The sequence below is a fragment of the Callithrix jacchus genome, chromosome 9 (assembly GCF_049354715.1).
Source record: "Callithrix jacchus isolate 240 chromosome 9, calJac240_pri, whole genome shotgun sequence".
NCBI lineage: Eukaryota > Metazoa > Chordata > Mammalia > Primates > Cebidae > Callithrix > Callithrix jacchus.
The window spans coordinates 113,539,228-113,561,265 of record NC_133510.1 but is presented as its reverse complement, the minus strand read 5'-3'; the positions used below and the strand labels follow the sequence as shown (position 1 = coordinate 113,561,265).

General features: G+C 46.9%; 2 protein-coding genes and 1 pseudogene across 16 annotated transcripts in view; 1 reads left to right on the top strand and 2 right to left on the bottom strand.

The window, feature by feature from the left end:
* The window catches only part of HVCN1 (hydrogen voltage gated channel 1), a 40,949-nt gene extending 28,757 nt beyond the window's left edge, over nucleotides 1-12,192 (top strand). For 8 of the 12 annotated variants that reach the window (XM_078337273.1, XM_035257588.3, XM_078337270.1 and 5 more), the window contains 2 exons: nucleotides 4,146-4,250; nucleotides 9,255-9,779. In XM_078337273.1, coding sequence (XP_078193399.1) covers nucleotides 4,146-4,250; nucleotides 9,255-9,779 — 630 coding nt within the window. Of the gene's footprint in view, nucleotides 1-4,145; nucleotides 4,251-9,254; nucleotides 9,780-10,746; nucleotides 10,860-11,517 lie in introns of those variants that run through there. The other 4 variants (XM_035257591.3, XM_035257590.2, XM_078337271.1 and 1 more) reach the window with 1 other exon arrangement.
* On the bottom strand, nucleotides 8,320-8,920 carry LOC100401900 (10 kDa heat shock protein, mitochondrial pseudogene; annotated as a pseudogene). The gene has a single exon (XR_013522109.1). The product of XR_013522109.1 is annotated as a 10 kDa heat shock protein, mitochondrial pseudogene (transcript).
* The window catches only part of TCTN1 (tectonic family member 1), a 41,534-nt gene continuing 27,815 nt past the window's right edge, over nucleotides 8,320-22,038 (bottom strand). Inside the window, exons 8-15 of one of the 3 annotated variants that reach the window (XM_078337269.1) lie at nucleotides 20,359-20,493; nucleotides 19,720-19,845; nucleotides 19,243-19,328; nucleotides 18,472-18,612; nucleotides 15,780-15,942; nucleotides 13,597-13,722; nucleotides 13,031-13,175; nucleotides 8,320-10,023 (exon numbers count right to left, since the gene is read on the bottom strand). In XM_078337269.1, coding sequence (XP_078193395.1) covers nucleotides 13,032-13,175; nucleotides 13,597-13,722; nucleotides 15,780-15,942; nucleotides 18,472-18,612; nucleotides 19,243-19,328; nucleotides 19,720-19,845; nucleotides 20,359-20,493 — 921 coding nt within the window. In that variant the 3' untranslated portion in view covers nucleotides 8,320-10,023; nucleotide 13,031. Of the gene's footprint in view, nucleotides 10,024-11,870; nucleotides 11,963-13,030; nucleotides 13,176-13,596; nucleotides 13,723-15,779; nucleotides 15,943-18,471; nucleotides 18,613-19,242; nucleotides 19,329-19,719; nucleotides 19,846-20,358; nucleotides 20,494-22,038 lie in introns of those variants that run through there. The other 2 variants (XM_078337268.1, XM_002753003.6) reach the window with 2 other exon arrangements.

The window sequence follows — 22,038 nt, the reverse complement described above, 5'->3', positions numbered from 1 at the left end:
AAAGTGCTGTGATTACAGGCGTGAGCCACCATTCCCAGCCTAGACGGACATTTCTGATTTTGAAGGACAAATGCAGGCAGAGAATGGTCAGCCGTCTCTGGACCCCATCCCCATCCCCAAGGTGGCAGAGCCTGTGTCTGAGTGCCTGGAAGCACATTTAAGTCGTGGGAGGGCACAGGCCCAGGGACGACAGGAAAGCTCACAGTTCTCAAGGGCTGCAGATAGCCCCAAGCCCCGATCAAAATAGACCTGTCCCTCCTTAAAGCCTGTCCCCCTTCGGGAAGCAGAGAGATGCAGCCCTTGTCTCTTCCATCACTGACTATTCCAGGGTAAAAGAGAGAAAAACTATTTTGGTCTTTTTTTCCCCACTCTTGTGTGGCTGAAAGCAGAGAAGCAAGCCAGCTGACATGCCAGAGCGCCTGGAGGCCCAGCTCCTCTGTGGCTGTGACGGGAAAGGAAACGTGGTATTAAGTTGTTGGGGTTGAAATCCCAAACCCTCAATTTCAGGAGCAGAAGGAAGGAACCAGCTTCCTTGCAGCTGCAAGGGGAGCCCTGGGCCGCCCCCTCAAGATGTCCCCATCCTGCCTGGGCTTAGGGTTGGGGGCCGGCCCCTGAGCCAGGACCCCCAGAAAAACTCCTGGTGGGGAGAAAGACAAATGCCTGTTATAAAGTAAGTGGAGGGGTTTATCCACCCACCCAATAGTTACTTATTGAGCACCGGCCATGTACAGTGACAAATGTGGCAGACACATTTTTGCCCTTACAGAGAATTTGGCAGGCTGCAGAGAGGCAGGACTGACAGGAGCAATCACTGAGACACGCTGATTGCAATTGAAGAGAAGCCTTCCACAGGGAGGAGGGAGGCTCTGAGAGGTCCTGGGGGTGGGGGGACCCGATCAGGGACTGGAGTTGGAGAAGGTGACACCTGCATGCCGAGCAGGAGTGAGACCCGTGGATGGGTCGTGGGGGGACCTTCCAGGTAGAGGGGCTTTGGTTGCCAAGGGCCTGCAGCATTGGAGGAATTGGCTCGGGTGTGGGGGTCGCCAGCAGGCACCTAGCAAGAGAAGAGGCCTGGGAAGGTCATCCATGGGCCATGGGCTGCCTTCGAAGGCCCTAAGTGCATGATTTGGGGGATCAGATTTGTAGGGTGACTTGGTGGCAGCAGCAAGGCCACACCAGAGTAGGCGGGAAGGCTCAGGGTTGTGGTCTCTGCAAGTAGGATTGGCAGGAAGGTCCTGGGATCCCTTACTTGGGTGGTTTGAGATGGCCAAGGTGCTTAATATATCAAAAGTTAACTGCAGTCCCATCTTACGTGGGATGGAACAACCCAGGGAGAGAATATGGGGTGATTTGGAGCCCAAGGAAGCCATGAATGGGCAGGACAGAGTCGAGCCAAGGGAAGACGGTCCTGGGGGTCAGGGAGCTTCGCTTTTATTCCCATGCACTGCAGGCCCACCCTGTGCTAAGCGCTCTTCACATTTCACTCATGTCATGCTCCCGTTGTCGCTCTGGGGTAGACTGTATTTTCCCCGAGGACGCTGAAGCTTCCAGCATTGAGAGATGTGCCCAAGGTCCAGGCAGATGGGGGAGCTGGGAGCTGAGCCCAGGACTGGCCACCCCACGGCATGCACCCTGCCGTCTTTGCCAGGATGAGGATTTGGAATGAAGCAGCTTCTCTGAATTCTAAGCATTTTTCTTTGTGACCTGGTTCCCCTCAGAAGCAGCACTCCCTATGAACTGGCAGATTCAGGGCCCCAAGGACGAGTTTTCGTAGAGGCCAGGGTTGGTATATGGGCATCGTAGTTCTGTGACCTTGGGTTGGTCTCTCATTTTTCTTTTGTGTTGTTTCTTTTTTTAAATTGAGGTGAGATTCACATAACAATCAATTTAAGTGAATGACTCCGTGGCATTTATTTAATACGTTCATAATATTGTACAAGTCACCACTGTCTAGTTCCAGAGCAGTTTCTTTTCTTTTTTTTTTTTAAGACAGAGTTTTGCTCTTGTTGCCCAAGCTGGAGTGCAACGGCGTGATCTTGGCTCACTGCAACCTCCACCTCCTGGGTTCAAGAGATTCCCCTGCCTCAGCTTCCCAAGTAGCTGGGATTACAGGCATGCGCCACCACACCTGGCTAATTTATTTGTATTTTTGGTAGAAGTGGGGTTTCACCATGTTAGCCAGGCTAGTCTCGAACTCCTGGTCTCAGGTGTTTCGCCTGCCTCAGCTTCCCAAAGTGCCGGGATTACAGGTGTGAGACACCACACCCGGCCCCACAGCATTTTCAAATGTAAACATGGTACCCATTAGCAGTCATGCAGTCATGCAGCCATTCCCCATTTCCCCTCCCCCAGCCCTAGGCAACCGTGACCTGCATTCTGTCTCTGGATTTGCCATTTCTGGACATTGCACACAGATGGGATCATATAATGTGTGATCTTTTCTGTCTGCCTTCTTTCACTAAGTATGACGATTTCATAGTAGCATGGGTCAGAACCTCATCTTTTTCATGGCTGAATATCAGGTCTGTCCCTTGTAGCTCTGTGGCTTGGTTTTACATCACATGAGCTCTCAGATCCCTTTAGTTCCAAAATAAATCCAAGGGAAAACAACAAAACCCCCACTAGAGGCTTGCACCTTTATTAAGCTTGCTGAATTTGGATATGTGTGAAAACTTCATTACAAAGCAATGTGCCATGCAATTTTCACAATAAACCACGTCATCAAATACTTTAATTACTGAAATAATTACCTACAGGATGAAAGGATTAATAATAGTCTGTTCTTGCAGAGACCTGAACTTTTTAAATTTTAACCTGAAACTGCAGAAACTACCAAAATAATGGCATATTAATTTTCAGAGACCAGAATCTATTGATCTGAGAGCGTGAGAGGCTAAACCCAGGGAGAGGACGGTGAGGATATGGAATTTCCAAGGGAAGAGAGGGGTCACTCAAGGTCCTTTGGGGCTCCTCCCACTGCTGAATTTCTGCTGCCACCGTGATATCCCCAATGCTGTCACCTCCACCCTGCTATCAGTGCCTTTGCCAACATCATCACCAGCTGTCGATGTGACTGCCATCACCGCCAGCTGCTTCCCATAGCCACCATCAGTTCTCTGTCAGCTCATCACAAAGCCCAAGAGGCTGTCTTTCCCATAGCAGTTCTCAATTCTCCAGGACACCCAGGACTCCTCTCCCCTACACCCTCTTCACCCGATATGAGCACACGTGAGCTGGGGCAGGCACCTCGCATCTCTGGGCAGAAGCTGATTTGTGAGCACAGCAGCTGTCCCTATAGCCGAATGGCCTGCAGTAGGCAGTCCCCAAGGTCCCTTCTAGGACTTGGACTGCTGAGGTGGGGCCATTTTATTTATTGAGCATCTGTTCTGCAAGCACCCCAGCAACAGCGGTCCCCAGGAATAGAAAAATACAAACTTGGCTGGGCACTGTGGCTCAAGCCTATAATCCCAGTACTTTGGGAGGCCAAGGTGGGTGGATCACCTGAGGTCAGGAATTCAAGACCAGACTGGCCAACATGCTCAACATGTTTAGTGAAACACTCTCTGCTAAAAATACAAAACTTATTTTGGTGGTGGTGAATGCCTATAATCCCCACTACTGGGGAGGCTGAGGCATGAGAACTGCTTGAACCCAGGATGCAGAAGTTGCAGTAAGCTGAGATCATGCCACTGTACTCCAGCCTGGGTGACAGAGCAAGACTCTGTCTCAACAAAAAAAAAAAAGTAAGAAAAACACAAATTTAAAAAATGATTATATGTTGCATCTAGACATGGGCAGTTTGGTTTGAGAGGTGGTATTTCAGAAATAGTGACAAAGGGTCAGAAAATGAGCCAAAGATGTTCTGGGAAGGCAGGGAAGAGGGGCACCGCCTGGAGGCAGAGCAGGCTGGAGGGTGGCAGGAAGGAGGCTGGCGGCTTCTCCTGAAGAGGAGCTGGCCCTGCGCAGCCTCCATCCTGGCAGGGGGTGAATGGGGGGGTGCTCTGGAGAGCTATGGCCATGGTCTCCCATCCTTTATGGCTTTGCCCAGCAGTTTCACCCACATGCTTCCAAGCCAGCTCTTAATGATGGGAAGAGGGAGGGCCTCCATGTGGGTCACAGTCTCTGGTGCCTTCCCTCATCTGCAGGTCATCATCATCTGCTTGGTGGTTCTGGATGCCCTCCTGGTGCTTGCTGAGCTCATCCTGGACCTGAAGATCATCCAGCCTGACAAGAATAACTATGCCGCCATGGTAGGGGTTGGCAACTCTTCTGGGGTCTTACTGGTATGTTTTGCTTATGTTTACCTGCACAGAAGGGGTGCAGAATGGAGCAGCTGACACACCGCTTGGAGTAGCAAGGTCTGTGGTGGTTTCATAGGTGTTTTCATCTTCCTTTCCAGATTATGAATAAGCATTTACTACAAGCAGGAAATCTTGTTTCACATGATGGCTGGAATCCTGGGCAATGCTAGGCTAGTGAGCTGGAGCGTGTGGGGTGGATCCCCTCTGCCATCTCTGGGGCAGGAGGGGCATTTCTCCTGTCTTCTGTTGATGATCTGCATGGTACCCATGCTGGGTCATCAGAGGATGTGCTGTTTATTCACTGATTCAGTTACTGAGCCCATCCCAGACGTTCACCCAAGGGGTGGTGAACACACCCTGCCTCGGTGCCAAGGGAGGAGATCAGGAGAATTAAAAGCATCTCTGGGGCCGGGCACTGTGGCTCACACCTGTAATCCCAGCTCTTAAGGAGGCAGAGATGGGAGGACAGCTTGAGCTCAGGAGTTCGAGACTGCCTGGGGCAATATAGTGAGACCCCTGTTCTCAAAAAAAAAAAAAAGGCATCTCCGGCCGGGCATATTGGCTCATGCCTGTAATCCCTGCACTTTGGGAGGCCAAGTCGGGTGTATCACCTGAGGTCAGGGTTTGAGTCCAGCCTAGCCAATGTGATGAAACGCCATCTTTACTAAAAACAAATATTAGCTGGGTGTAATGGTGCATGCCTGTGATCCCAGCTACTCAGGTGGCTGAGGCAGAATTGCTTGAACCCAGGAGGCAGAGTTGCAGGGAGCCTCGCAAGATAGCACCACTGCACTCCAGCCTAGGCAACAAGAGCAAAACTGTCTCAAAAAAAAAAAAAAAAAAAAAGCATCCTCCCCACCACCGTGCCCATTTTTTGAAAAACAAAATGGAATTGATATGTAAATGCAAGTCTTTGCAAGTGGTGAAAAAGGCAGAAGGAAATATTAAATCCTCCTCCTTCCTGGCACCTTTCCCAGAGGCAGCCCTGTGACATCTATGCTGGTATAGGAGAATCTTCTCTGTCCATCTATTTTCTCTTAAATAATTTTTTTCATGTTTCTCAGAGACTTGGGGTCTTAGACCCAGGTCTCAAGCAGTCCACTTGCCTTTGCCTCCCAAAGTTGTGGGATTACAGGCGCCTGACACTGCACTTGGCTCTCTTCCTCTATTTTTAATAGAATCTGCTGACATACCTGCTATACTCATTGTCTTTTTTTCAACTTTTTATTATGAAAACTGGCAAAGACACATTTTGCTGTGTTTGCCTTGTTACTACACATCCCCGCGGAAACACACATCTCCATCTGATCATTTGATGTCAGGACCCTTCACTCTAACTACTTCAGCATGCCCACTAAGGTCCTTCTCCCACAGAGCCATGTGAGCATCGTCAGACCTAAAATAAGATCAATAATCCCACCTAACAACCACTTTTATTCACTCATCCCAAATGTTTTGTTTTGTGTTTTTGTTTTGAGACAGAGTCTCACTCCTCTGTCACCCAGGCTGGCGTGCAGAGGCACAATCTCATCTCATTGCAATGTCCACCTCCCACGTTCAAGCAATTCTCCTGCCTCAGGCTCCAGAGTAGCTGGGATTACAGGCACCCACCACTACACCCAACTAATTTTTGTATTTTTATAGAGACAGGGTTTCACCGTGTTGGCCAGGCTGGTATCAAACTCCTGACCTCAAGTGACCAGCCCAAGAATGTCTTGTATGGCACTTTTTTTCAAACTAGGATAGAGAATTCTAATATTCTATTTGGTTATGTCTCCTTGGAATTTTTTTTCTTTCCTTGAGACAGTCTTGCTCTGTCACCCAGGCTGGAGTGCAGTAGCACAAACAGCTCACTGCAGACTTGACCTCATGGGTTCAAGTCATCCTCCTGCCTCAGCCTCCCGAGTAGCTAGAACCACAGGCAGGCGCCACTACACCTAATTTTTAAATTTTTTGTAGAGACAGGGTTTCCCTGTGTTGCCCAGTCTGGTCTTGGACTCCCAGGCTCAAGTGATCCTCTTGTCTTGGCCCACCAAAGTATTGGGATTACAGGCATGAGCCTCCTCACTCGGCCTCCCTGGGCTTTCTTAACCTAGAAAAATCCTTGCCAGGCGCAGTGGCTCATGCCTGTGATCCCAGCACTTTGGGAGGTCGAGGTGGGTGGATCACAAGGTCAGGAGTTCAAGACCACCCTGACTAAGATGGTGAAACCACATCTTTACTAAAAATACAAAAATTAGCTGGGCGTGGTGGCCCACACCTATAGTTCCAGCTACTCAGAAGGCTGAGGCAGGAGAATCATTTCAACCCAGGAGGCAGAGATTGCAGTGAGATGATATCGCACCACTACATTCCAGCCTGGGTGACAGAGCAAGACTCCGTCTCAAAAAGAAAAAAGTCCTCCTCTTGTTTTCTTTTTCCTTCTTGGAAGATCCCAGCCAGTAGGATGTCCCATGTTCTGGATTTGTCTGATGATTTTGAGGTCCCCTGCCTTGTTTATTTCCTGCACACCACCATTAGGTCCAGGGCTTGATTAGCAGGCAGTCTTCATTGGTGGGTGATGTTCAGATGTGGCATTTTCAGGAGACACACCACGCCAGAGGTCCGACTCAGTCGGGTCACTTGATTTAGGTAGTGAATGCTGGCCTGCTCCACTGGCCGGGACACTTTTCCCATTGCACTGATAAAGCATCTGCCCGGTACTGCTTTGGTAGCATGCAAATTTCCTCTTCCCCAGTTGGCATCTGTTGGTGATCCTTGCCTGAGTTAGTGACTACACTGGGGGATGCAAAATGGTGATTTTCTAATTCTATCTTTCCTTCTACATTTAGTAGTCGGTAATCTTCTATAAAAAAGCACTTCCCTGTTTTCCCACGTGTGTGTGTGTGTGCATGGGTGTGTGTGCCACACTGTGAATTTTTTATTCACTGTGTTACAATCAATCGTAGTCATTCTTTTCAATGTTCAGATTGTCCCAAATGTTGTCACTGTGAGCCTCTCCAAGCTGACTGCTGGGTCTTGTTGACATGACTCTGTGTCTTTGAAGACATCCTTGCCCACATTGTACTGTCCCTGTCCCAGATCTGGAAATGGTTACCTTAGTGTGAGGACTGGTGTTTTTTGTTTTTTTTTTAATTGTACTTTAGGTTCTGCGGTACATGTACAGATAATGCAGGACTGTTGCATAGGTACATACATGGGAATGTGGTTTGCTGCCTCCATCCCCCTGTCACCTATATCTGGCATTTCTCCCCATGTTACCCCTCCCCAACCTCCCCATCCCCTGCTGTCCCCACTGCAGCCAACACCAACAGACCCCAGTGTATGTTGCTCCCCTCCCTGTGAGGAAGATTAGTGTGTATGTGTGTGTGTGTATGTATGTATGTATGTATGTTTGTTTATTTGAGACAGAGTCTGACTTGTTACCCAAGCTGGAGTGCAGTGGTGTGATCTTGGCTCACTGTAACCTCTACTCTGAGTTCAAGCAATTCTCCTGCCTCAGCCTCCCAAGTAGCTGGGACTACAGGCATGCACCACCACACCCAGCTTTTTCTTATTTTTTTTTTTCTTTTAGTAGAGACACATTTTCACCATGTTGGCCAAGGTAGTCTCAAACTCCTGACTTCAAGTGATCTGCCCACCTCAGCCTCCCAAAGTGCTAGGATTACAGGCATGAGCCACTGTGCCCAGCCAGGACTAGTATTTATACATCAAGATCTCAGAATGCTTTTCACTTTTCATCTACCTTGGTAATCACTCCTAATTGGAACATATGGATCTGCCTCCATTCATTCATTCAGTTATTTTAGAGATGGGGTCTTGCTATATAGCCCAGGCTGGCCTCAAACTGGGTTCTGGGCAGGAGGTCCCACCTAACCTCCTGAGTAACTGGGATTCTAGGCTTGAGCCACCACACCCAGCTTCATCTTTTTTTTTTTTTTTTTTTTTTTTTTCATTTATATATTTTTATTTGGAAATGTTTATATCAGTACAAGGAAACAATTTTGGAGACACTAAATGTCATCAGTTATCATTAGTTTATTATAAAAGAGATATGGAAATTATTTACATGATGAAAGATTTCAGAACTTCAGTGGAATGGGCAGCTTCACATTGATGCCATTTCAACAGTGACTTATTTCAGTCTACATACTTTCCAAGAATGTCACCATCTCTAAATAGGAAATAATCCTTGTCATCTAGAACTACTTTGGTGCCTCCATATTCTGGGAGAAGAAATTTATCTCCAACCTTCACGCTAACTGGTTGAATCTCTCCACCCTTTCCTTTAGAACCCGATCCAACAGCGACTACTGTTGCTTGCAATACCTTTCCTTGAGATTTTTCTGGAAGCATAATGCCTCCTTTGGTTACAGTTTCAGCAGCACTCCTTTCAACCAATACTCGGTCAAAGAGTGGGAGAAACTTTCTAAACGCCTGTCCTGCCATGACTCCCTCAGTCTCAGACTTGTACTCTGCTCTGGCGCACCGCGGCAAGGAGAGACCCCCCAGCTTCATCTTTTCAACAATTGTGTCCCTCGGGCCCCAGATGGAGGTGCCACCATTTATTTCAAGAGTGCCTTTTATTGGACATTTCTGTTATCTTACAAACAATGAAGAAAATGTTTGTTCTGCAAACAAGGCTGCAATAAATATCCTTAGTCCCTGTGGATATGGGAACTCAGCTATAGGATAAGTTCTTAGTCATACAATTGTTGGTCCAAAGGGTCTGGAGGATGTTTTAATTCCAACATTGCCTAATTGCCCTTCAGAGAGCAGGGGCCTCATCTGCGTTGTTCACAGCTGTTTCCAGCACAGAGAACAGCGTCAGGTGGCATCTGGATTTGTCCAACAGATGAATTCTCTTGCTGGTGACCAGGCAGGTGCATGCGAGGGCAGCTTGACCTCCCAAAGCCCTGATCTCCCCTCACTGTGGTTCCTTGTCCCCTTCAGGTGTTCCACTACATGAGCATCGCCATCTTGGTCTTTTTTATGATGGAGATTATCTTTAAATTATATGTCTTCCGCCTGGAGTTCTTTCACCACAAGTTTGAGATCCTGGATGCCGTAGTGGTGGTGGTCTCATTTGTCCTCGACATTGTCCTCCTGTTCCGGGAGCACGAGTTTGAGGCTCTTGGCCTGCTGATTCTGCTCCGGCTGTGGCGGGTGGCCCGGATCATCAACGGTATGTCTCCTGCACTCCCAGGCTGTGGATGGAGAACGAGGCTCAGGCATGCATCCAAGGCCTGGATGCACAGTCACTCTGGGCACCTGAGTTCACTGTGGCTCTCGTTATGGAGGCCTCCTCTCTGCCCCCTCCTCTCCTCCGTCTCCTACTTTCTTCCTCTTCAGCCCTTTAGGAGCTGGTATGAGCAGGTTTACATCAAGCAATTAAAGCAAATAAAAAACAGGTTGGATGCAGTGGTTCATGCCCGTAATCCCTGCACTTTGGGAGGCAGAGGCATGAGGATCGCTTGAACCCAGGAATTCGAGACCAGCCTGGGCAATATGGTGAAACCCTGTCTCTACAAAACAAAATACAAACAGTTGGGTGCACACATGTAGTCCCAGCCACTACTGAGGATTGGTAGTGGCTGGGAGGCTGAGGTGGAAGGATCGCTTGAGCCCAGGATTTGGAGGCTGCAGTAAGCCAAGAATGTGCCACCACGCTCCAGTCTGAGTGACAGAGTGAGACCGCATCTCAAAAAAAACACTTTGGACTCTGTCAAAGGAAAGAAAAAAAGCCTTTGAGTTCCTACGGAAGATGCTTGTTATGGGGAAAGGGCATTTCCCAGCCTGTGCTTTCGTGGCACCTGAGCACACTGCTGCTTGCTATGCACCCATATGATTGTGAACAGGTTCTAGGTTAAGGAGCCTAATGCTCATCTTGTCAGCGATTATTTTTCTTTTTTTTTTTTTTGAGACTGAGTTTCACTGTTGTTACCCAGTCTGGAGTGCAATGGCACGATCTCAGCTCACTGCAACCTCCACCTTCTGGGTTCAAGCAATTCTCCTGCCTCAGCCTCCTTAGTAGCTGGGACTACAGGCACACGCCACCATGCCCAGCTAATTTTTGTATTTTTAGTAGAGACGGGGTTTCACCTTGTTGACCAGGATGGTCTCAATCTCTTGACCTCGTGATCCACCCGCCTCGGCCTCCCAAAGTGCTGGGATTATAGGCGTGAGCCACCGCACCTGGCCAATCAGCGATTATTTGTAAGGATTTCTCGGCCACGCCAGCTAGAGAGAGAACTGTGTTACTGGGTACTAAAAGTAGTTCAGATGTAAAACCCTGTCCTCCAGTTCTGATGCCCTGAAGTAATGACTGTCTCGCGTGTCTGTCACCACTCTTCTCAACTCGTTATACAAGTGTAGAAATATAGATTTTTTTTCCTGAGTGGTCAAGTTAGAAACCAGTATCACTGAGACCCCCATTTTATTTCAGGGATTATCATCTCAGTTAAGACACGTTCAGAACGGCAACTCTTACGGTTAAAACAGATGAATGTACAGTTGGCTGCCAAGATTCAACACCTTGAGTTCAGCTGCTCTGAGAAGGTAAGAAGACATATTGGGGGCTGGGCGTGGTGCCTCATGCCTGTAATCCCAGCATTTTGGGAGGCCAAGGTGGGTGGATCACCTGAGGTCGGGAGTTCGAGACCAGTCTGACAAACATGAAGACACCCCATCTCTACTAAAAATACAAAATTAGCCAGGCATGGTGGCACATGGGTATAATCCCAGCTACTCGGGAGGCTGAGGCAGGAGAATTGCTTGAATCCGGGAGGCAGAGGTTGAATCCAAGATCACGCCACTGCACTCCAGCCTAGGCAATAGGAGCAAAACTGTCTCAAAAAAAAAAAAGGCACATCTGGGAAGCTGGCCTCTGCTGCAGCAGCTGTCTGCAGTACAGCGCTGCTCATGTGCCTGGAGTGCCCTTCCCTGGGCTGAGCCTGCCTATCCTTTCAGAGCTAGCCCAGTCATCACATCCTCCCTGAAGCTGTGCCCAACCCTATACCCCAAGGCTCTGCCAGGTCTCCCACCTGTCTTCTCACTGCTGCTCAGTGGAGCCTATCTGATTGTAGCAGTCTCCTCAGCAGATTGAATGCCAGTGTAGCTTTCATGCATCTCTGTGGCCCTATGCCTGGGGCTCACTGAATGATTGTCACATCCCTGGCGACACTCAAATGCCAGTGTTTGTTTGCTTTTGCAATAGGAACAAGAAATTGAAAGACTTAACAGGCTATTGCGACAGCATGGACTTCTCAGTGAAGTGAACTAGACCCAGACCAGCTCCTGCCAAAGAGAAGACATTGCCTCATGGGCCTGTGCTGTCACAAGAGGAACAGCTGCCCCTCCTGGGCCACTTGGTGAGAGGTTCTGTTTGATGCCTCTGCCTCCCTCTTGCCAGCATGGATTCTGGGTGGACACAGCCTTGTGGAAGGAAGGTCCAGTATCACTAAGAGCTGCCCATTCATTCCCACCCAGCACTGTATCAAATGTATCACATTTTCTCATGTTGAACACTTTAGCCTTGCTTGAAAATGAGCAACAAAGCTGGACAATCGCTAGTTGTATATAAACTTTAATCTCATTGAATGTACAGTTTTCAAATTTCACATGTATATTAAGGAACCAATGTATCCTTTCATATGAGCATTCTGAAAGAAAGAAAAAGAAGCTACTTTAGCTGTCATCCCACTCTAGAAAAGTCTTATTTTCAAACTGTTCTAAATAGCTTCCCTTGTCTCAGTTTCCCCAAGAGGGGTACCCAGGCCCCTCCTCTGTGTGCCCCAGCTGCATCAGCCAGCCTCTAGCTGGCTCCACCGCATTCTGCCACCTCAATTACTGTACAATTTCTGTATAAAATAAACTCTCTCTTTCCCCTGGACCCTCCTACTGTATTCTTTCCTCTGTGGCACCCATACCATGGCAATTAGACCCAAGACTCCACTGTAATTAACATGGCAATTGTGGGACAGTCCATAAGGCTGTGTACTCCATTTACACGATTTTATATAATATTTTGCTATTTCTATACTAATTTCAACCAAACCTAAAAAGGAAAAAACCTTAACTAAAAACTACTTTTAAAACAACTCAAAGTAGGGGATGAGTGAACTGGCCAAGTCCCCTGTGCCTCACTGCTTCAGGGTCTGTTCATTCTCTTTACCATCTCCCCAAAGACTTTTTGGGTTCCATCTATGACCTGTGTGTTGAACATATTCCCCATTCAAAAGTCAAACAGAATAACATTTCCAAAAGGAAAAAAAGGCGGGAAGGGAGGGGAGAAGGGTAGTGTTCTGGTTTGGAGGCAACTTCAAAGGTCATGAGTATAATAAGGCCGGGCGCAGTGGCTCACACCTGTAATCCCAGCACTTTCGGAGGCCGAAGCAGGGGGAGTGTCTAAGCCCAGGAGTTTGAGACCAGCCTGGCCAACACAGCGAGACCCTGTCTCTACAAAATATATTAAAATTAGCCAGGTGTTTTGGTGTACACCTGTAGTCCTAGGTATTAGGAGGCTGAGGTGGGAGGATCGTTTGAGCCCAGGAGGTCAAGGCTGCAGTGAGCCACAATCACACCACTGTGCTCCAGCCTGGGTGACAAAGCGAGACCTATCTCAAAAAGTATAAAATGCAGTGTCCCCTAGAGACTTCTGGCACCCATGTACACACTTCAAAGGTGATGACCTCAGAGGAGGGGCGTAGTTTCCTCAAGTAATGACTTACATCAAACAAACGGGAAGAAGAAGTTGAAGGGCAGCCTGGCATTGATGGCTGGCGGAGCTCTGAAGCCTGCCTCTGCAGGTGCAGACACGTCCACAAAAGTAACCGCAGTGGAAATAAGAATCGTCCTTTCATTTCCTGAGCTGGCCTGTAATAAACAGATGCAAGGCCCACCCTCCAGTGTGCTCCCAGAATGACAACAATTTTCACTTTTCATTCTCTTCCTCACTCAACCACCATCAGTTCATGAATCTGATAGGTTCTGGAGCGCTGACCGGCCATTAACTTGGATGAGAGAAACAATTTTACCAGGGTGTCTGATTAACACATGAAGACCAATCATAATTTTTATGAGAATTTTAAAAATCCAATCTAAACCAGGATGGTAATGTAAATAGAACCGTCATCAGTGTTTCTTACTAGGTAAAAGAATGACTGCTGAAGTATTTCATGAACCCCTATGGTTTAAATTGTCATCTTTTTCACAAAGTAATACCTGTCACCTACCACACTTGAGTTGTGTCTAGACTTCTGTCTTAACCTATGCCTTTAAACTAGGTTAGGCCTACCTCAGGAAAGGAGGATGAAATTAGATTTGCAGTTACATTGACTATTTTGGCCTGTGGATTCAGCAGGGATCCGTATTTAGTCCACTTCACTTCTATAACCAAAGCCCCTGGGAGCTGGCAGGAATCCTGCAAAACGAAATGCTGTTAATCCATTAGAATCTTACACAACAAGTCAGACTTAATCTGCAGTGCAGAGTTTTAATTATAAAAGGTTTCACATATTACAAAATGTTCTGAACAAGAAAATGAATAGACTCTAGAAGTTCAGATAAAAACGGCTTAGAGAAAGTACGTATTTTAAAGTAACTCAATGCCCCAAAAATATTTTTAACAGCTGAAGCGTAATATTTCCATCCTCTCCTATTTCCAAAACGGCCGGTATCACCTGAAACTGCGGTAGTGCCAATACCCAACTGTGAACCCTTTAGGGCCATAACTGCTCTACCTTCCTCTACGTCTTTACACCTGCCTCAGAGAGACTCTGGGAGAGAAACAGGTGGGAGGGATAGAGTGGGGGAAGTAATTACTAGCAAATAAAACCTGACTGCATGTCATGTTAAAATGCTCTGAGGAGAAATGTAAGTGCCTTCTCATTTAGCTAATTTCATCAACTGGCAATTAAGATGTGACATTTGGGTATCCAGGCAGCATCCGTATGTTGTCAAAGACATCAACTCTTCATCTGCACAAGGGCACTGCTGGTGACATGAAGGAGCTGCCTGTTTTGTTGGCTGCTTCGGGAGCCAGCTCTGAGGCCTCTGCCCCAAGGGAACAAGGGGCAGGGGGCCTTCCAGGGCTTTTTCCTGCCTTTGCTATCTCTCCAGTTGGCAAATGTGGGAACTATTGAGGCTGCAGGCTGGGTACGTGGGGACTCCATGGTACAGTTCTACTTTTGTGTATATCTGACATTTTTTCATTAAAAAAAGTTTTAAAATACATCTCTTCAGGACACGAAAACCTCACAGGCCTGCTAAATTTGGTGGCCGCCAAAAAAGCACTGATGGAATTCCTTAGCTTGGAACTGCCTTTAAAAACTGTGCAGGCTGAATAATCCTCTCAAATACCCTGTTCTTATAAGATGCAGCATGCAGCTAATGGAAACAGCTTAGCAGGTGCTCGTGCTCTGCCTCTACCTGGGGTGCTGGCAGGGCTGGTACAAAAGCCGCTGCTGCAGGCCCTCTGAGCACCCAGGATCAGCACAGACCCTGACGGTACCATGTGTGCACTGCTGCCTCTCCTGCCAACCCGTGTCCTGCCTTCTGAGGGGGAGTAGTAACTGGATGTCATCACTCAGCCAAGAAGCCAGAAGCCATGTGCCTGGTTCTGGCGGGAGAGCTGAGCCAAGATTTCGCAGTGGAATGGTAGGGACTGAGTAATCCCAGGTCTCTGCTGGCCTCAGTGGGAAGGCAGATCAGAGCAATGAGCAGTCCTTATCCCCATTATGCCCATGCTAGAAATATCTGGAGCAGATAATGAGAGGCCTGAAGAAACCATGACAAGAACAAGCTGGGCAATTACAGGCTAAGATGGAGGGCACGCCTCCCGGCCAAGGAGCACTTAGCACACACTGACTGCTAAGACAAAAGAAAAAGTTGGGCAGAAGCATCACATGTGACCAGGAACCTATCTGTAGGATTGTCAGTTTCCATTCAACTCTGCGAGGAACTGTGGCAGTGAAAACTCTCAGGTGCGGGCTGCCTGTATACACCAGGGGACAATGGGTGGGACAGCCATGTGTGCAGAAGTCTCAGTCTTTGATACAGGATTCACATTCATCTATAGTGTCATGAGATGCCTGGAGAGGGCTCGGGGGACACCAACAATCATAATGATGGTAGCAACAGGATAAGGATCACAGTGGTTCCCATTTATGGGCCACTAGGAACCATGCCCAGGGCCATATAAATGTTACCTCACTTAACCCCCTCAATGCCCCATGAGGCCATTCACCCTCTATGACTAGCATTCCCACTTCACAGATGAAAACAGAGGATCAAAGCCATAAAACTCCTGGCCAGAGACAATATTGCTAACAAGAGGCAAAAATCAGTATCCAAGATTCAGCCCACACTCCCACTCAGGGCAATCCCACCTCCTTAATAGCTGGCTTCCCTGGCTGCCTTCATCACCCCACCTAGAAGAGAGAGACTGCTAGCATAGAACCTACGCCTTCTCCCCTTTACCTTCCTGTTGAATGACTGGGTGATGAAGTGGATGGGCACCCAGTCCAGCACATCCTGGGTCTGAGAATTTCCAAAAGAGGCCACGTAATCTGGGAAACCCTGCCCCCACAGCAGGCTCTCCACCTTCTGTGCTACAAGCCGACATGGGAGAGCTCCGGTCAGTCTTGACAAAGGAAAAAGAAGTCAACAGAATGAGGCTGTTGTTCATCCACCGGCAGTTTCTTTCTTTTTTTTTTTTTTTGAGACAGGGTCTCACTCTCATGCCCAAGCTGGAATGCAGTGGCACCATCATAACTCACTGCAGCCTCAAACTCCTGGACTCATATGATCCGCTCAAAGTGCTGGGACTACAGGCAGAGCCCCCACACCTAGCCCACCAGCAGTTTTTTGGTTTATTTATTTATTTATTTATTTTGATATGGAGTCTTGCTCTGTTGCCCAGGCTGGAGTGCAGTGACATGATCTCAGCTTACTGCAACCTCCACCCGCCAGATTCAAGTGATTCTCTTTCCTCAGCCTCCTGAGTAGCTGGGACTACAGGCACCCACCACCACACCCAGCTAATTTTTTTGTATTTTTAGTAGAGACGGGGGTTTCACCATGTTGGCCAGGCTGGTCTCGAACTCCTGACCTCAGGTAATCCGCCTGCCTCAGCCTCCTGAAGTTCTGGAATTACAGGCCTGAGCCACCACTCTCGGCCCCACCAGCAGTTTTTAAAGGCTTTGATGACATGCATGCATTTCCAGTTTCATTATCTTCTCACTCTCCAAATGGGATTATCTGACAGAAGCTAAAGAGTCTCTAACTTTGCAAAATCTTGACCTGTGAGATGATGAGTCTAAAACAATGTTTCCCAAACTGTGTTCCACTGAAGTTTTGTACAAGAAGAGTTTCATGGCCAAAGTTGGGGAAGCACTGAACCTCCATGTCCCCATGTCTCTCCTGAGGCACATTTGCCTATTAAAGGCTCTGATGAGTACTACAGAAGGAACCATTATGTTAACTTTAATTTGGTGTTTCCCAAACATATTGGACCATAGACCTACTCCTACTGACATCTTGTGGAAATGTATTCCATGGAACCCCCTCCCTTTGAGAAATGCTGGTCTAAATTGATCAGAACTAATAATGTAAATGGTGGCTGGATGTGGTGGCTCACACCTGTAATCCAACACTTTGGGAAGCTGAGGCAAGAGAAGCACTTGGGCCCAGGAGTTCAAGACCAGTCAGGAGACATAAGGAGACCTCATCTCTACTAAAATTTAAAAAATTAGCCAGGTGTGGTGGTACCCATATGTGGTTCCAGCTATTCAGGAGGCTGAGACAGGAGGATTGCTTGAGCCTGTAGGCGAAGAATGCAGTGAGCCTGATCACACCGCTGCATTCTAGCCTGGGCAACAGAGGGAGACCCTGTCTCAAAAAAAAAAAAAAGTAAATGGTAAATACTGGTCTCACCAGATATTCCTGGGAAGATGCAGGAAGTGTGTGGGTCATGGGGTAGGGGATAAAGGGGAAAGAGCCAAACCTTTGTCTTCTTTGATGGAAAATTCAATAAAAAATTCTTAAGACCAAAAAATCAAGAAGTAGCATTATATGTAGGTTATTTCAAGATTTGGGGGTAGATTTTGAAAAAAATAGCTACAAGAGTTGAAAATGGTTGCCTCCAAAGGAGGGCAAATGAGGGTAAGAACTGTGTTCATAACAAGCCATGCAGTGCTATTTGATATTTTACATTATGTACCTATTTAATAATAAGATAAATGAAAAACAGGTTATATTCAGGCTTCCTCTCACTGGTTTTGATGCGCTGTGTATATTAAAATTCAGAAACATAAAAGACTTTCCGGGGAAATATTTTTGCTACAAACTCAAATGCTGAACAATCTTAAAAATGAAACACATAGGCCAGGCACAGTGGCTCACACCTGGAATCCCAGCACTTTGGGAGGCCAAAGCAGGTGGATAACCTGAGGTCAGGAGTTCGAGACCAGCCTGGCCAACATGGTGAAACCCCGTCTCTACTAAAAATACAAAAATTAGCCAGCCATGGTGGTGGGCACCTGTAATCCCGGCTGGCGATTACCAGGAGGCAGAGGTTGCAGTGAGCCAAAATTGTGCCACTGCACTCCAGTCTGGGTGACAGAACAAGACCCCATCTCTAAAAAAAAAAAAAAAAAGGCCAGGCAAGGTGGCTTACACCTGTAATCCCAGCACTTTGAGAGGCAGAGGCGGGCAGATCACCTGAGGTTAGGAGTTTGAGACCAGTTTCAACATGGTGAAACCCCATCTCAACTAAAAAGACAAAAATTAGCCAGGCATGATGGCAGGTGCCTGTAACCTCAGCTACTTGGGAGGCTGAGGTGAGAGAATCACTTGAACCCGGGAGGCGGAGGTTGCAGTGAGCAGAGATCACACCATTGAACTCCAGCCTGGGCAACAAAGCGAGACTCCATCTCAAAAAAAAAAAAAAAAGAAACATACAAAGCCTTGAAATTTCTGCTTTGCCATATTTGATAATGAAAATGACTGTGATAGTTTTGCTACTATTCATGAATGATGATATACTACATGTGCAGCTTGCAGATGAGCTCATCAGTTGATGCAGAGATTTGATTAAAATGGGGAAAAGTAAGAATGCCCTGTTTTCTGATCAACACAAACATGTTCAAATAGAAGCCAGCGACTCTCTTACCTTAGTTTACAGCCAGATTGCATAGCGTAACCAAATAATACTGGGGTCCGGACCCCCTCCAGTGCTAAGCAGTCTTGCTCAGTTGTGCTATGAAGAATAGTAAGCTGTCCATATCTATTTGTGATCTGAATAATTCCAGACATTCACAGACAGTTAAGGGACAACTACCTAGTGCTAGAGCAGCCTGGTTCTCAGGTAAGAAGACGTTGTCGTTTGTGTGACATGAGACATGAAGGAGACCTACATACCCTTTTTCTGGGCCTCTGGGATTTTGACAGCTATTTCCCAGGAGTGAGCAAAAAAAATAGCTCTATTTTCCTTACTAAGTAGATTCTCAGAAGAAAAATTCTCAGAAACTGGCCCTTCGAAATTCTAAATTTTCAAAATCACTAAATTTGTTTAGGAGTGTCTGTTTAAATGTGAAATTAAAAACGTTTAAATGTCAACTTTTCTCTCTTAAGATTTTCGTTGTAAAACACTGACATATTTTGTAGCTTAATGGCAGGCTGGGAAAAGAAAACGAGATTTACAATAAAAACACCACTGACATTTTCCTAGGACATGCTATCTCACCCCCAACTGCCAGTCTCTCCCTAGCCCACCTGCTGTGTAGCCAGACTGGCCGCCCACCTTCCTGCCTGCAGGAAGCTCGCCGGGGCTGCTCTCTCCATCCCACAAGCAGCCCAGGGGAGCCTCAGTGAGAAAGAGCAGTGCAGCCCACACACATGGAGACAGGAATAAATTCACCCTCTACAGAACCAAAAAGGATATCCCTTATGAGGCTGGAATCCAGCAGCTAACGGGAGCCCCATGACATAACCAGGGTTTCCACTGAGAGGGACCGGCTTGGTATTTTCCTGAAAGGCAATGCAGAAATGCCTCCAAATAATTCTCATTTCAATAAGGAAATAGCAGGGAGACAAATGGTTTTTTTTATAATAAAATCTGGAATTACCCACCAATAAAAGTATTTCTCCCTCCCTACTCAGAACTATAAATACATCTGCCAGGTGTAGGAGTATATCATACTGTAAAAGAACAAGCTAACGTGGAAGGGAATCTATTCCCAAAAGGGAAAAAGATACAAGGAGGATGCTTGGTTTCACTGCAAACACCACAGGCTACACAAAGCCCTCTGTGCACTACAAAGGCTTGGGTGTAATACTCAGAAATTCATTTTTATCCACTAAGAAGTCATTTTTTTTTAACTTGACAATTAAATATTTATGCCAGCTTGATCAACCTTACCTGAAGAAAATGAATTTCAAACTTTTGCTGCAGTGGAACCATTACACTGCTAACTGTCCCCAGAAGTAAAGAGAGATCGGCTTTGATGACTTCACCTGCATCTGTGTATGTGAGGCTGTATTTTACCTAAAAACAAAACAATCCTCCAAATATACCTGTTCCATGACATTTCAGTAACTTTATGAATAACTCAAATAAAACACCCATAGGCAGCAAATCTTTCCCCATTTCTCCATGTGTTGAAGCTTTGCTCTGCTGTCCAGTTGGATTATGAGAAGTGGTTCCCTCAGCACCACCCTTAGCAGACAGGGTCATCTGAGCCACACTGTGCCCAATTACAGAAGTTCCATGTAAGCTGGTCTAAGCAGAATGTAATAAGTCCATCTCTGCAGAGGAAACATGTTAAAACAAAAACAGCAACGACAACAACATTTTGATGTATTCCTGCAAGTCACTAGGTTTGTGGAGACAAGAGGCATCTTTTGATGAGAGAACAAAAAGGCAAGCAGGCAGCCAAGCCAGGAAAAGCCAAATCACAGGCCAGGACAGAGCGCCCTCGGAGGGCATCCAGTTACCCCAGTGGAACATGAGGCTTGAGTCCGTCACAGACAAGCTCTCAAAGCCAAATTCGGCACCTACCTCAAGCACAACATTCATGCAAAGGCTAAAGTGTCCAGCGTTGACGAGAGCCGGCTGCAGCACATCAGTGTCTTCCCGACGGGTGAGCGTTTTATTTAGAGACTGAATGACAACGGACTGAACAGTGATAGGTACCTGCAGAGTGAAGACCTGGAGTACTGAAGATGCTTTATCCAGGGAGAAAGAGCTAAAATCACAACCAACTGGAAACAACCCTTCCCTGATATACGGCCAAGTGGAGGGAAGCATGCTACACGATAGTGTGTATACCATGATCCCACATTTGCGAAAGTAGGTATTTGTAGGTAAAAACATACATACATTCACAAAGAAAATACTTGAGAAGATATAACCAAAACTTTAAAAGCAGTTGCCTCTGAAAACATAAAGTTTACACAAAAACTTGTACACAAATGTTCACAGCTGCACTATCATAATAGCTAAAACCGAAAACGACTTAAATGTCCATCAACTGATGAATGGATAAGTACAAAGCCTAGCCTTACAAAGGAATATGTCTCATCCACAAAAACAGTACTAATACACGCCACGGTATAGATGAGTCTTGACAACATGCTAAGTCACAGAAGCCAGACACGAAAGGCCACACATCTAATGCCACTTATATGGAATGTCCAAATAGGCAAACCCATAGCGATGAAAAGTAGATTAGTGGTTGCCAGGGGCTGGGGACAGAGCTGGGGAAGAATGAGGAGTGACTGCTAACACAGGGCTCCTTTTTGGGGTGACGGAAATGTTCTGCAATTAGTGGCGATGGTTGTACAACCTGTGACTATACTAAAAACCACAGAATTGCATACACACACACACACAACTCCATCACACTGTCAAGTGCATATATATATCCTCACCTCCAAACACAACTCCTACATACTCCATACCCACACATGCACATTCACACACAGTCCCAGGACACATATCCTTAAGCCTCCACATACCCCCGAATATTCATTTGACCCAATTTATACCCAACTTCTACACATACATACATGTGCGGGCGCGCGCGCGCACACACACACACACACACACACACACACACACACACACACACACAGTGGTTTCTCTGGGTGGTGGGATTATAAGCAAGAGAAAACAGAGACAGACAAATCTTTTCAGCAGCACCAGGAATCCCTGCTTATCCCAGTGCTATTAAAGGATATTTTGCATTCATGGCCACCGCCAGCAGAGTAACAAAGCATCAAGCCATCCTCTAAAGGTAGCTGGAAGCCGGGCGCAGTGGCTCAAGCCTGTAATCCCAGCACTTTGGGAGGCCGAGGCGGGTGGATCATGAGGTCAAGAGCTCGAGACCAGCTTGGTCAACATGGTGAGACCCCGTCTCTACTAAAAATACAAAAAAATAGCTGGGCATGGTGGCACGTGCCTGTAATCCTAGCTACTTGGGAGGCTGAGGCAGGAGAATTGCCTGAACCCAGGAGGCGGAGGTTGCAGTGAGCCGAGATCACGCCATTGCACTCCAACCTGGGTAACAAGAGCAAAACTCCGTCTCAAAAAAATAAATAAATAAAGGTAGCTGGGCCTCCTTGTACTATAGGATGAATCTGTCATTTGCTCTAAACTTCAATTCTTGGAAACCACTGTTGAGGAAGGAACCTCATGTATCTATTAACAGTTGTTTATACCACTTTGAACTTGTACTCA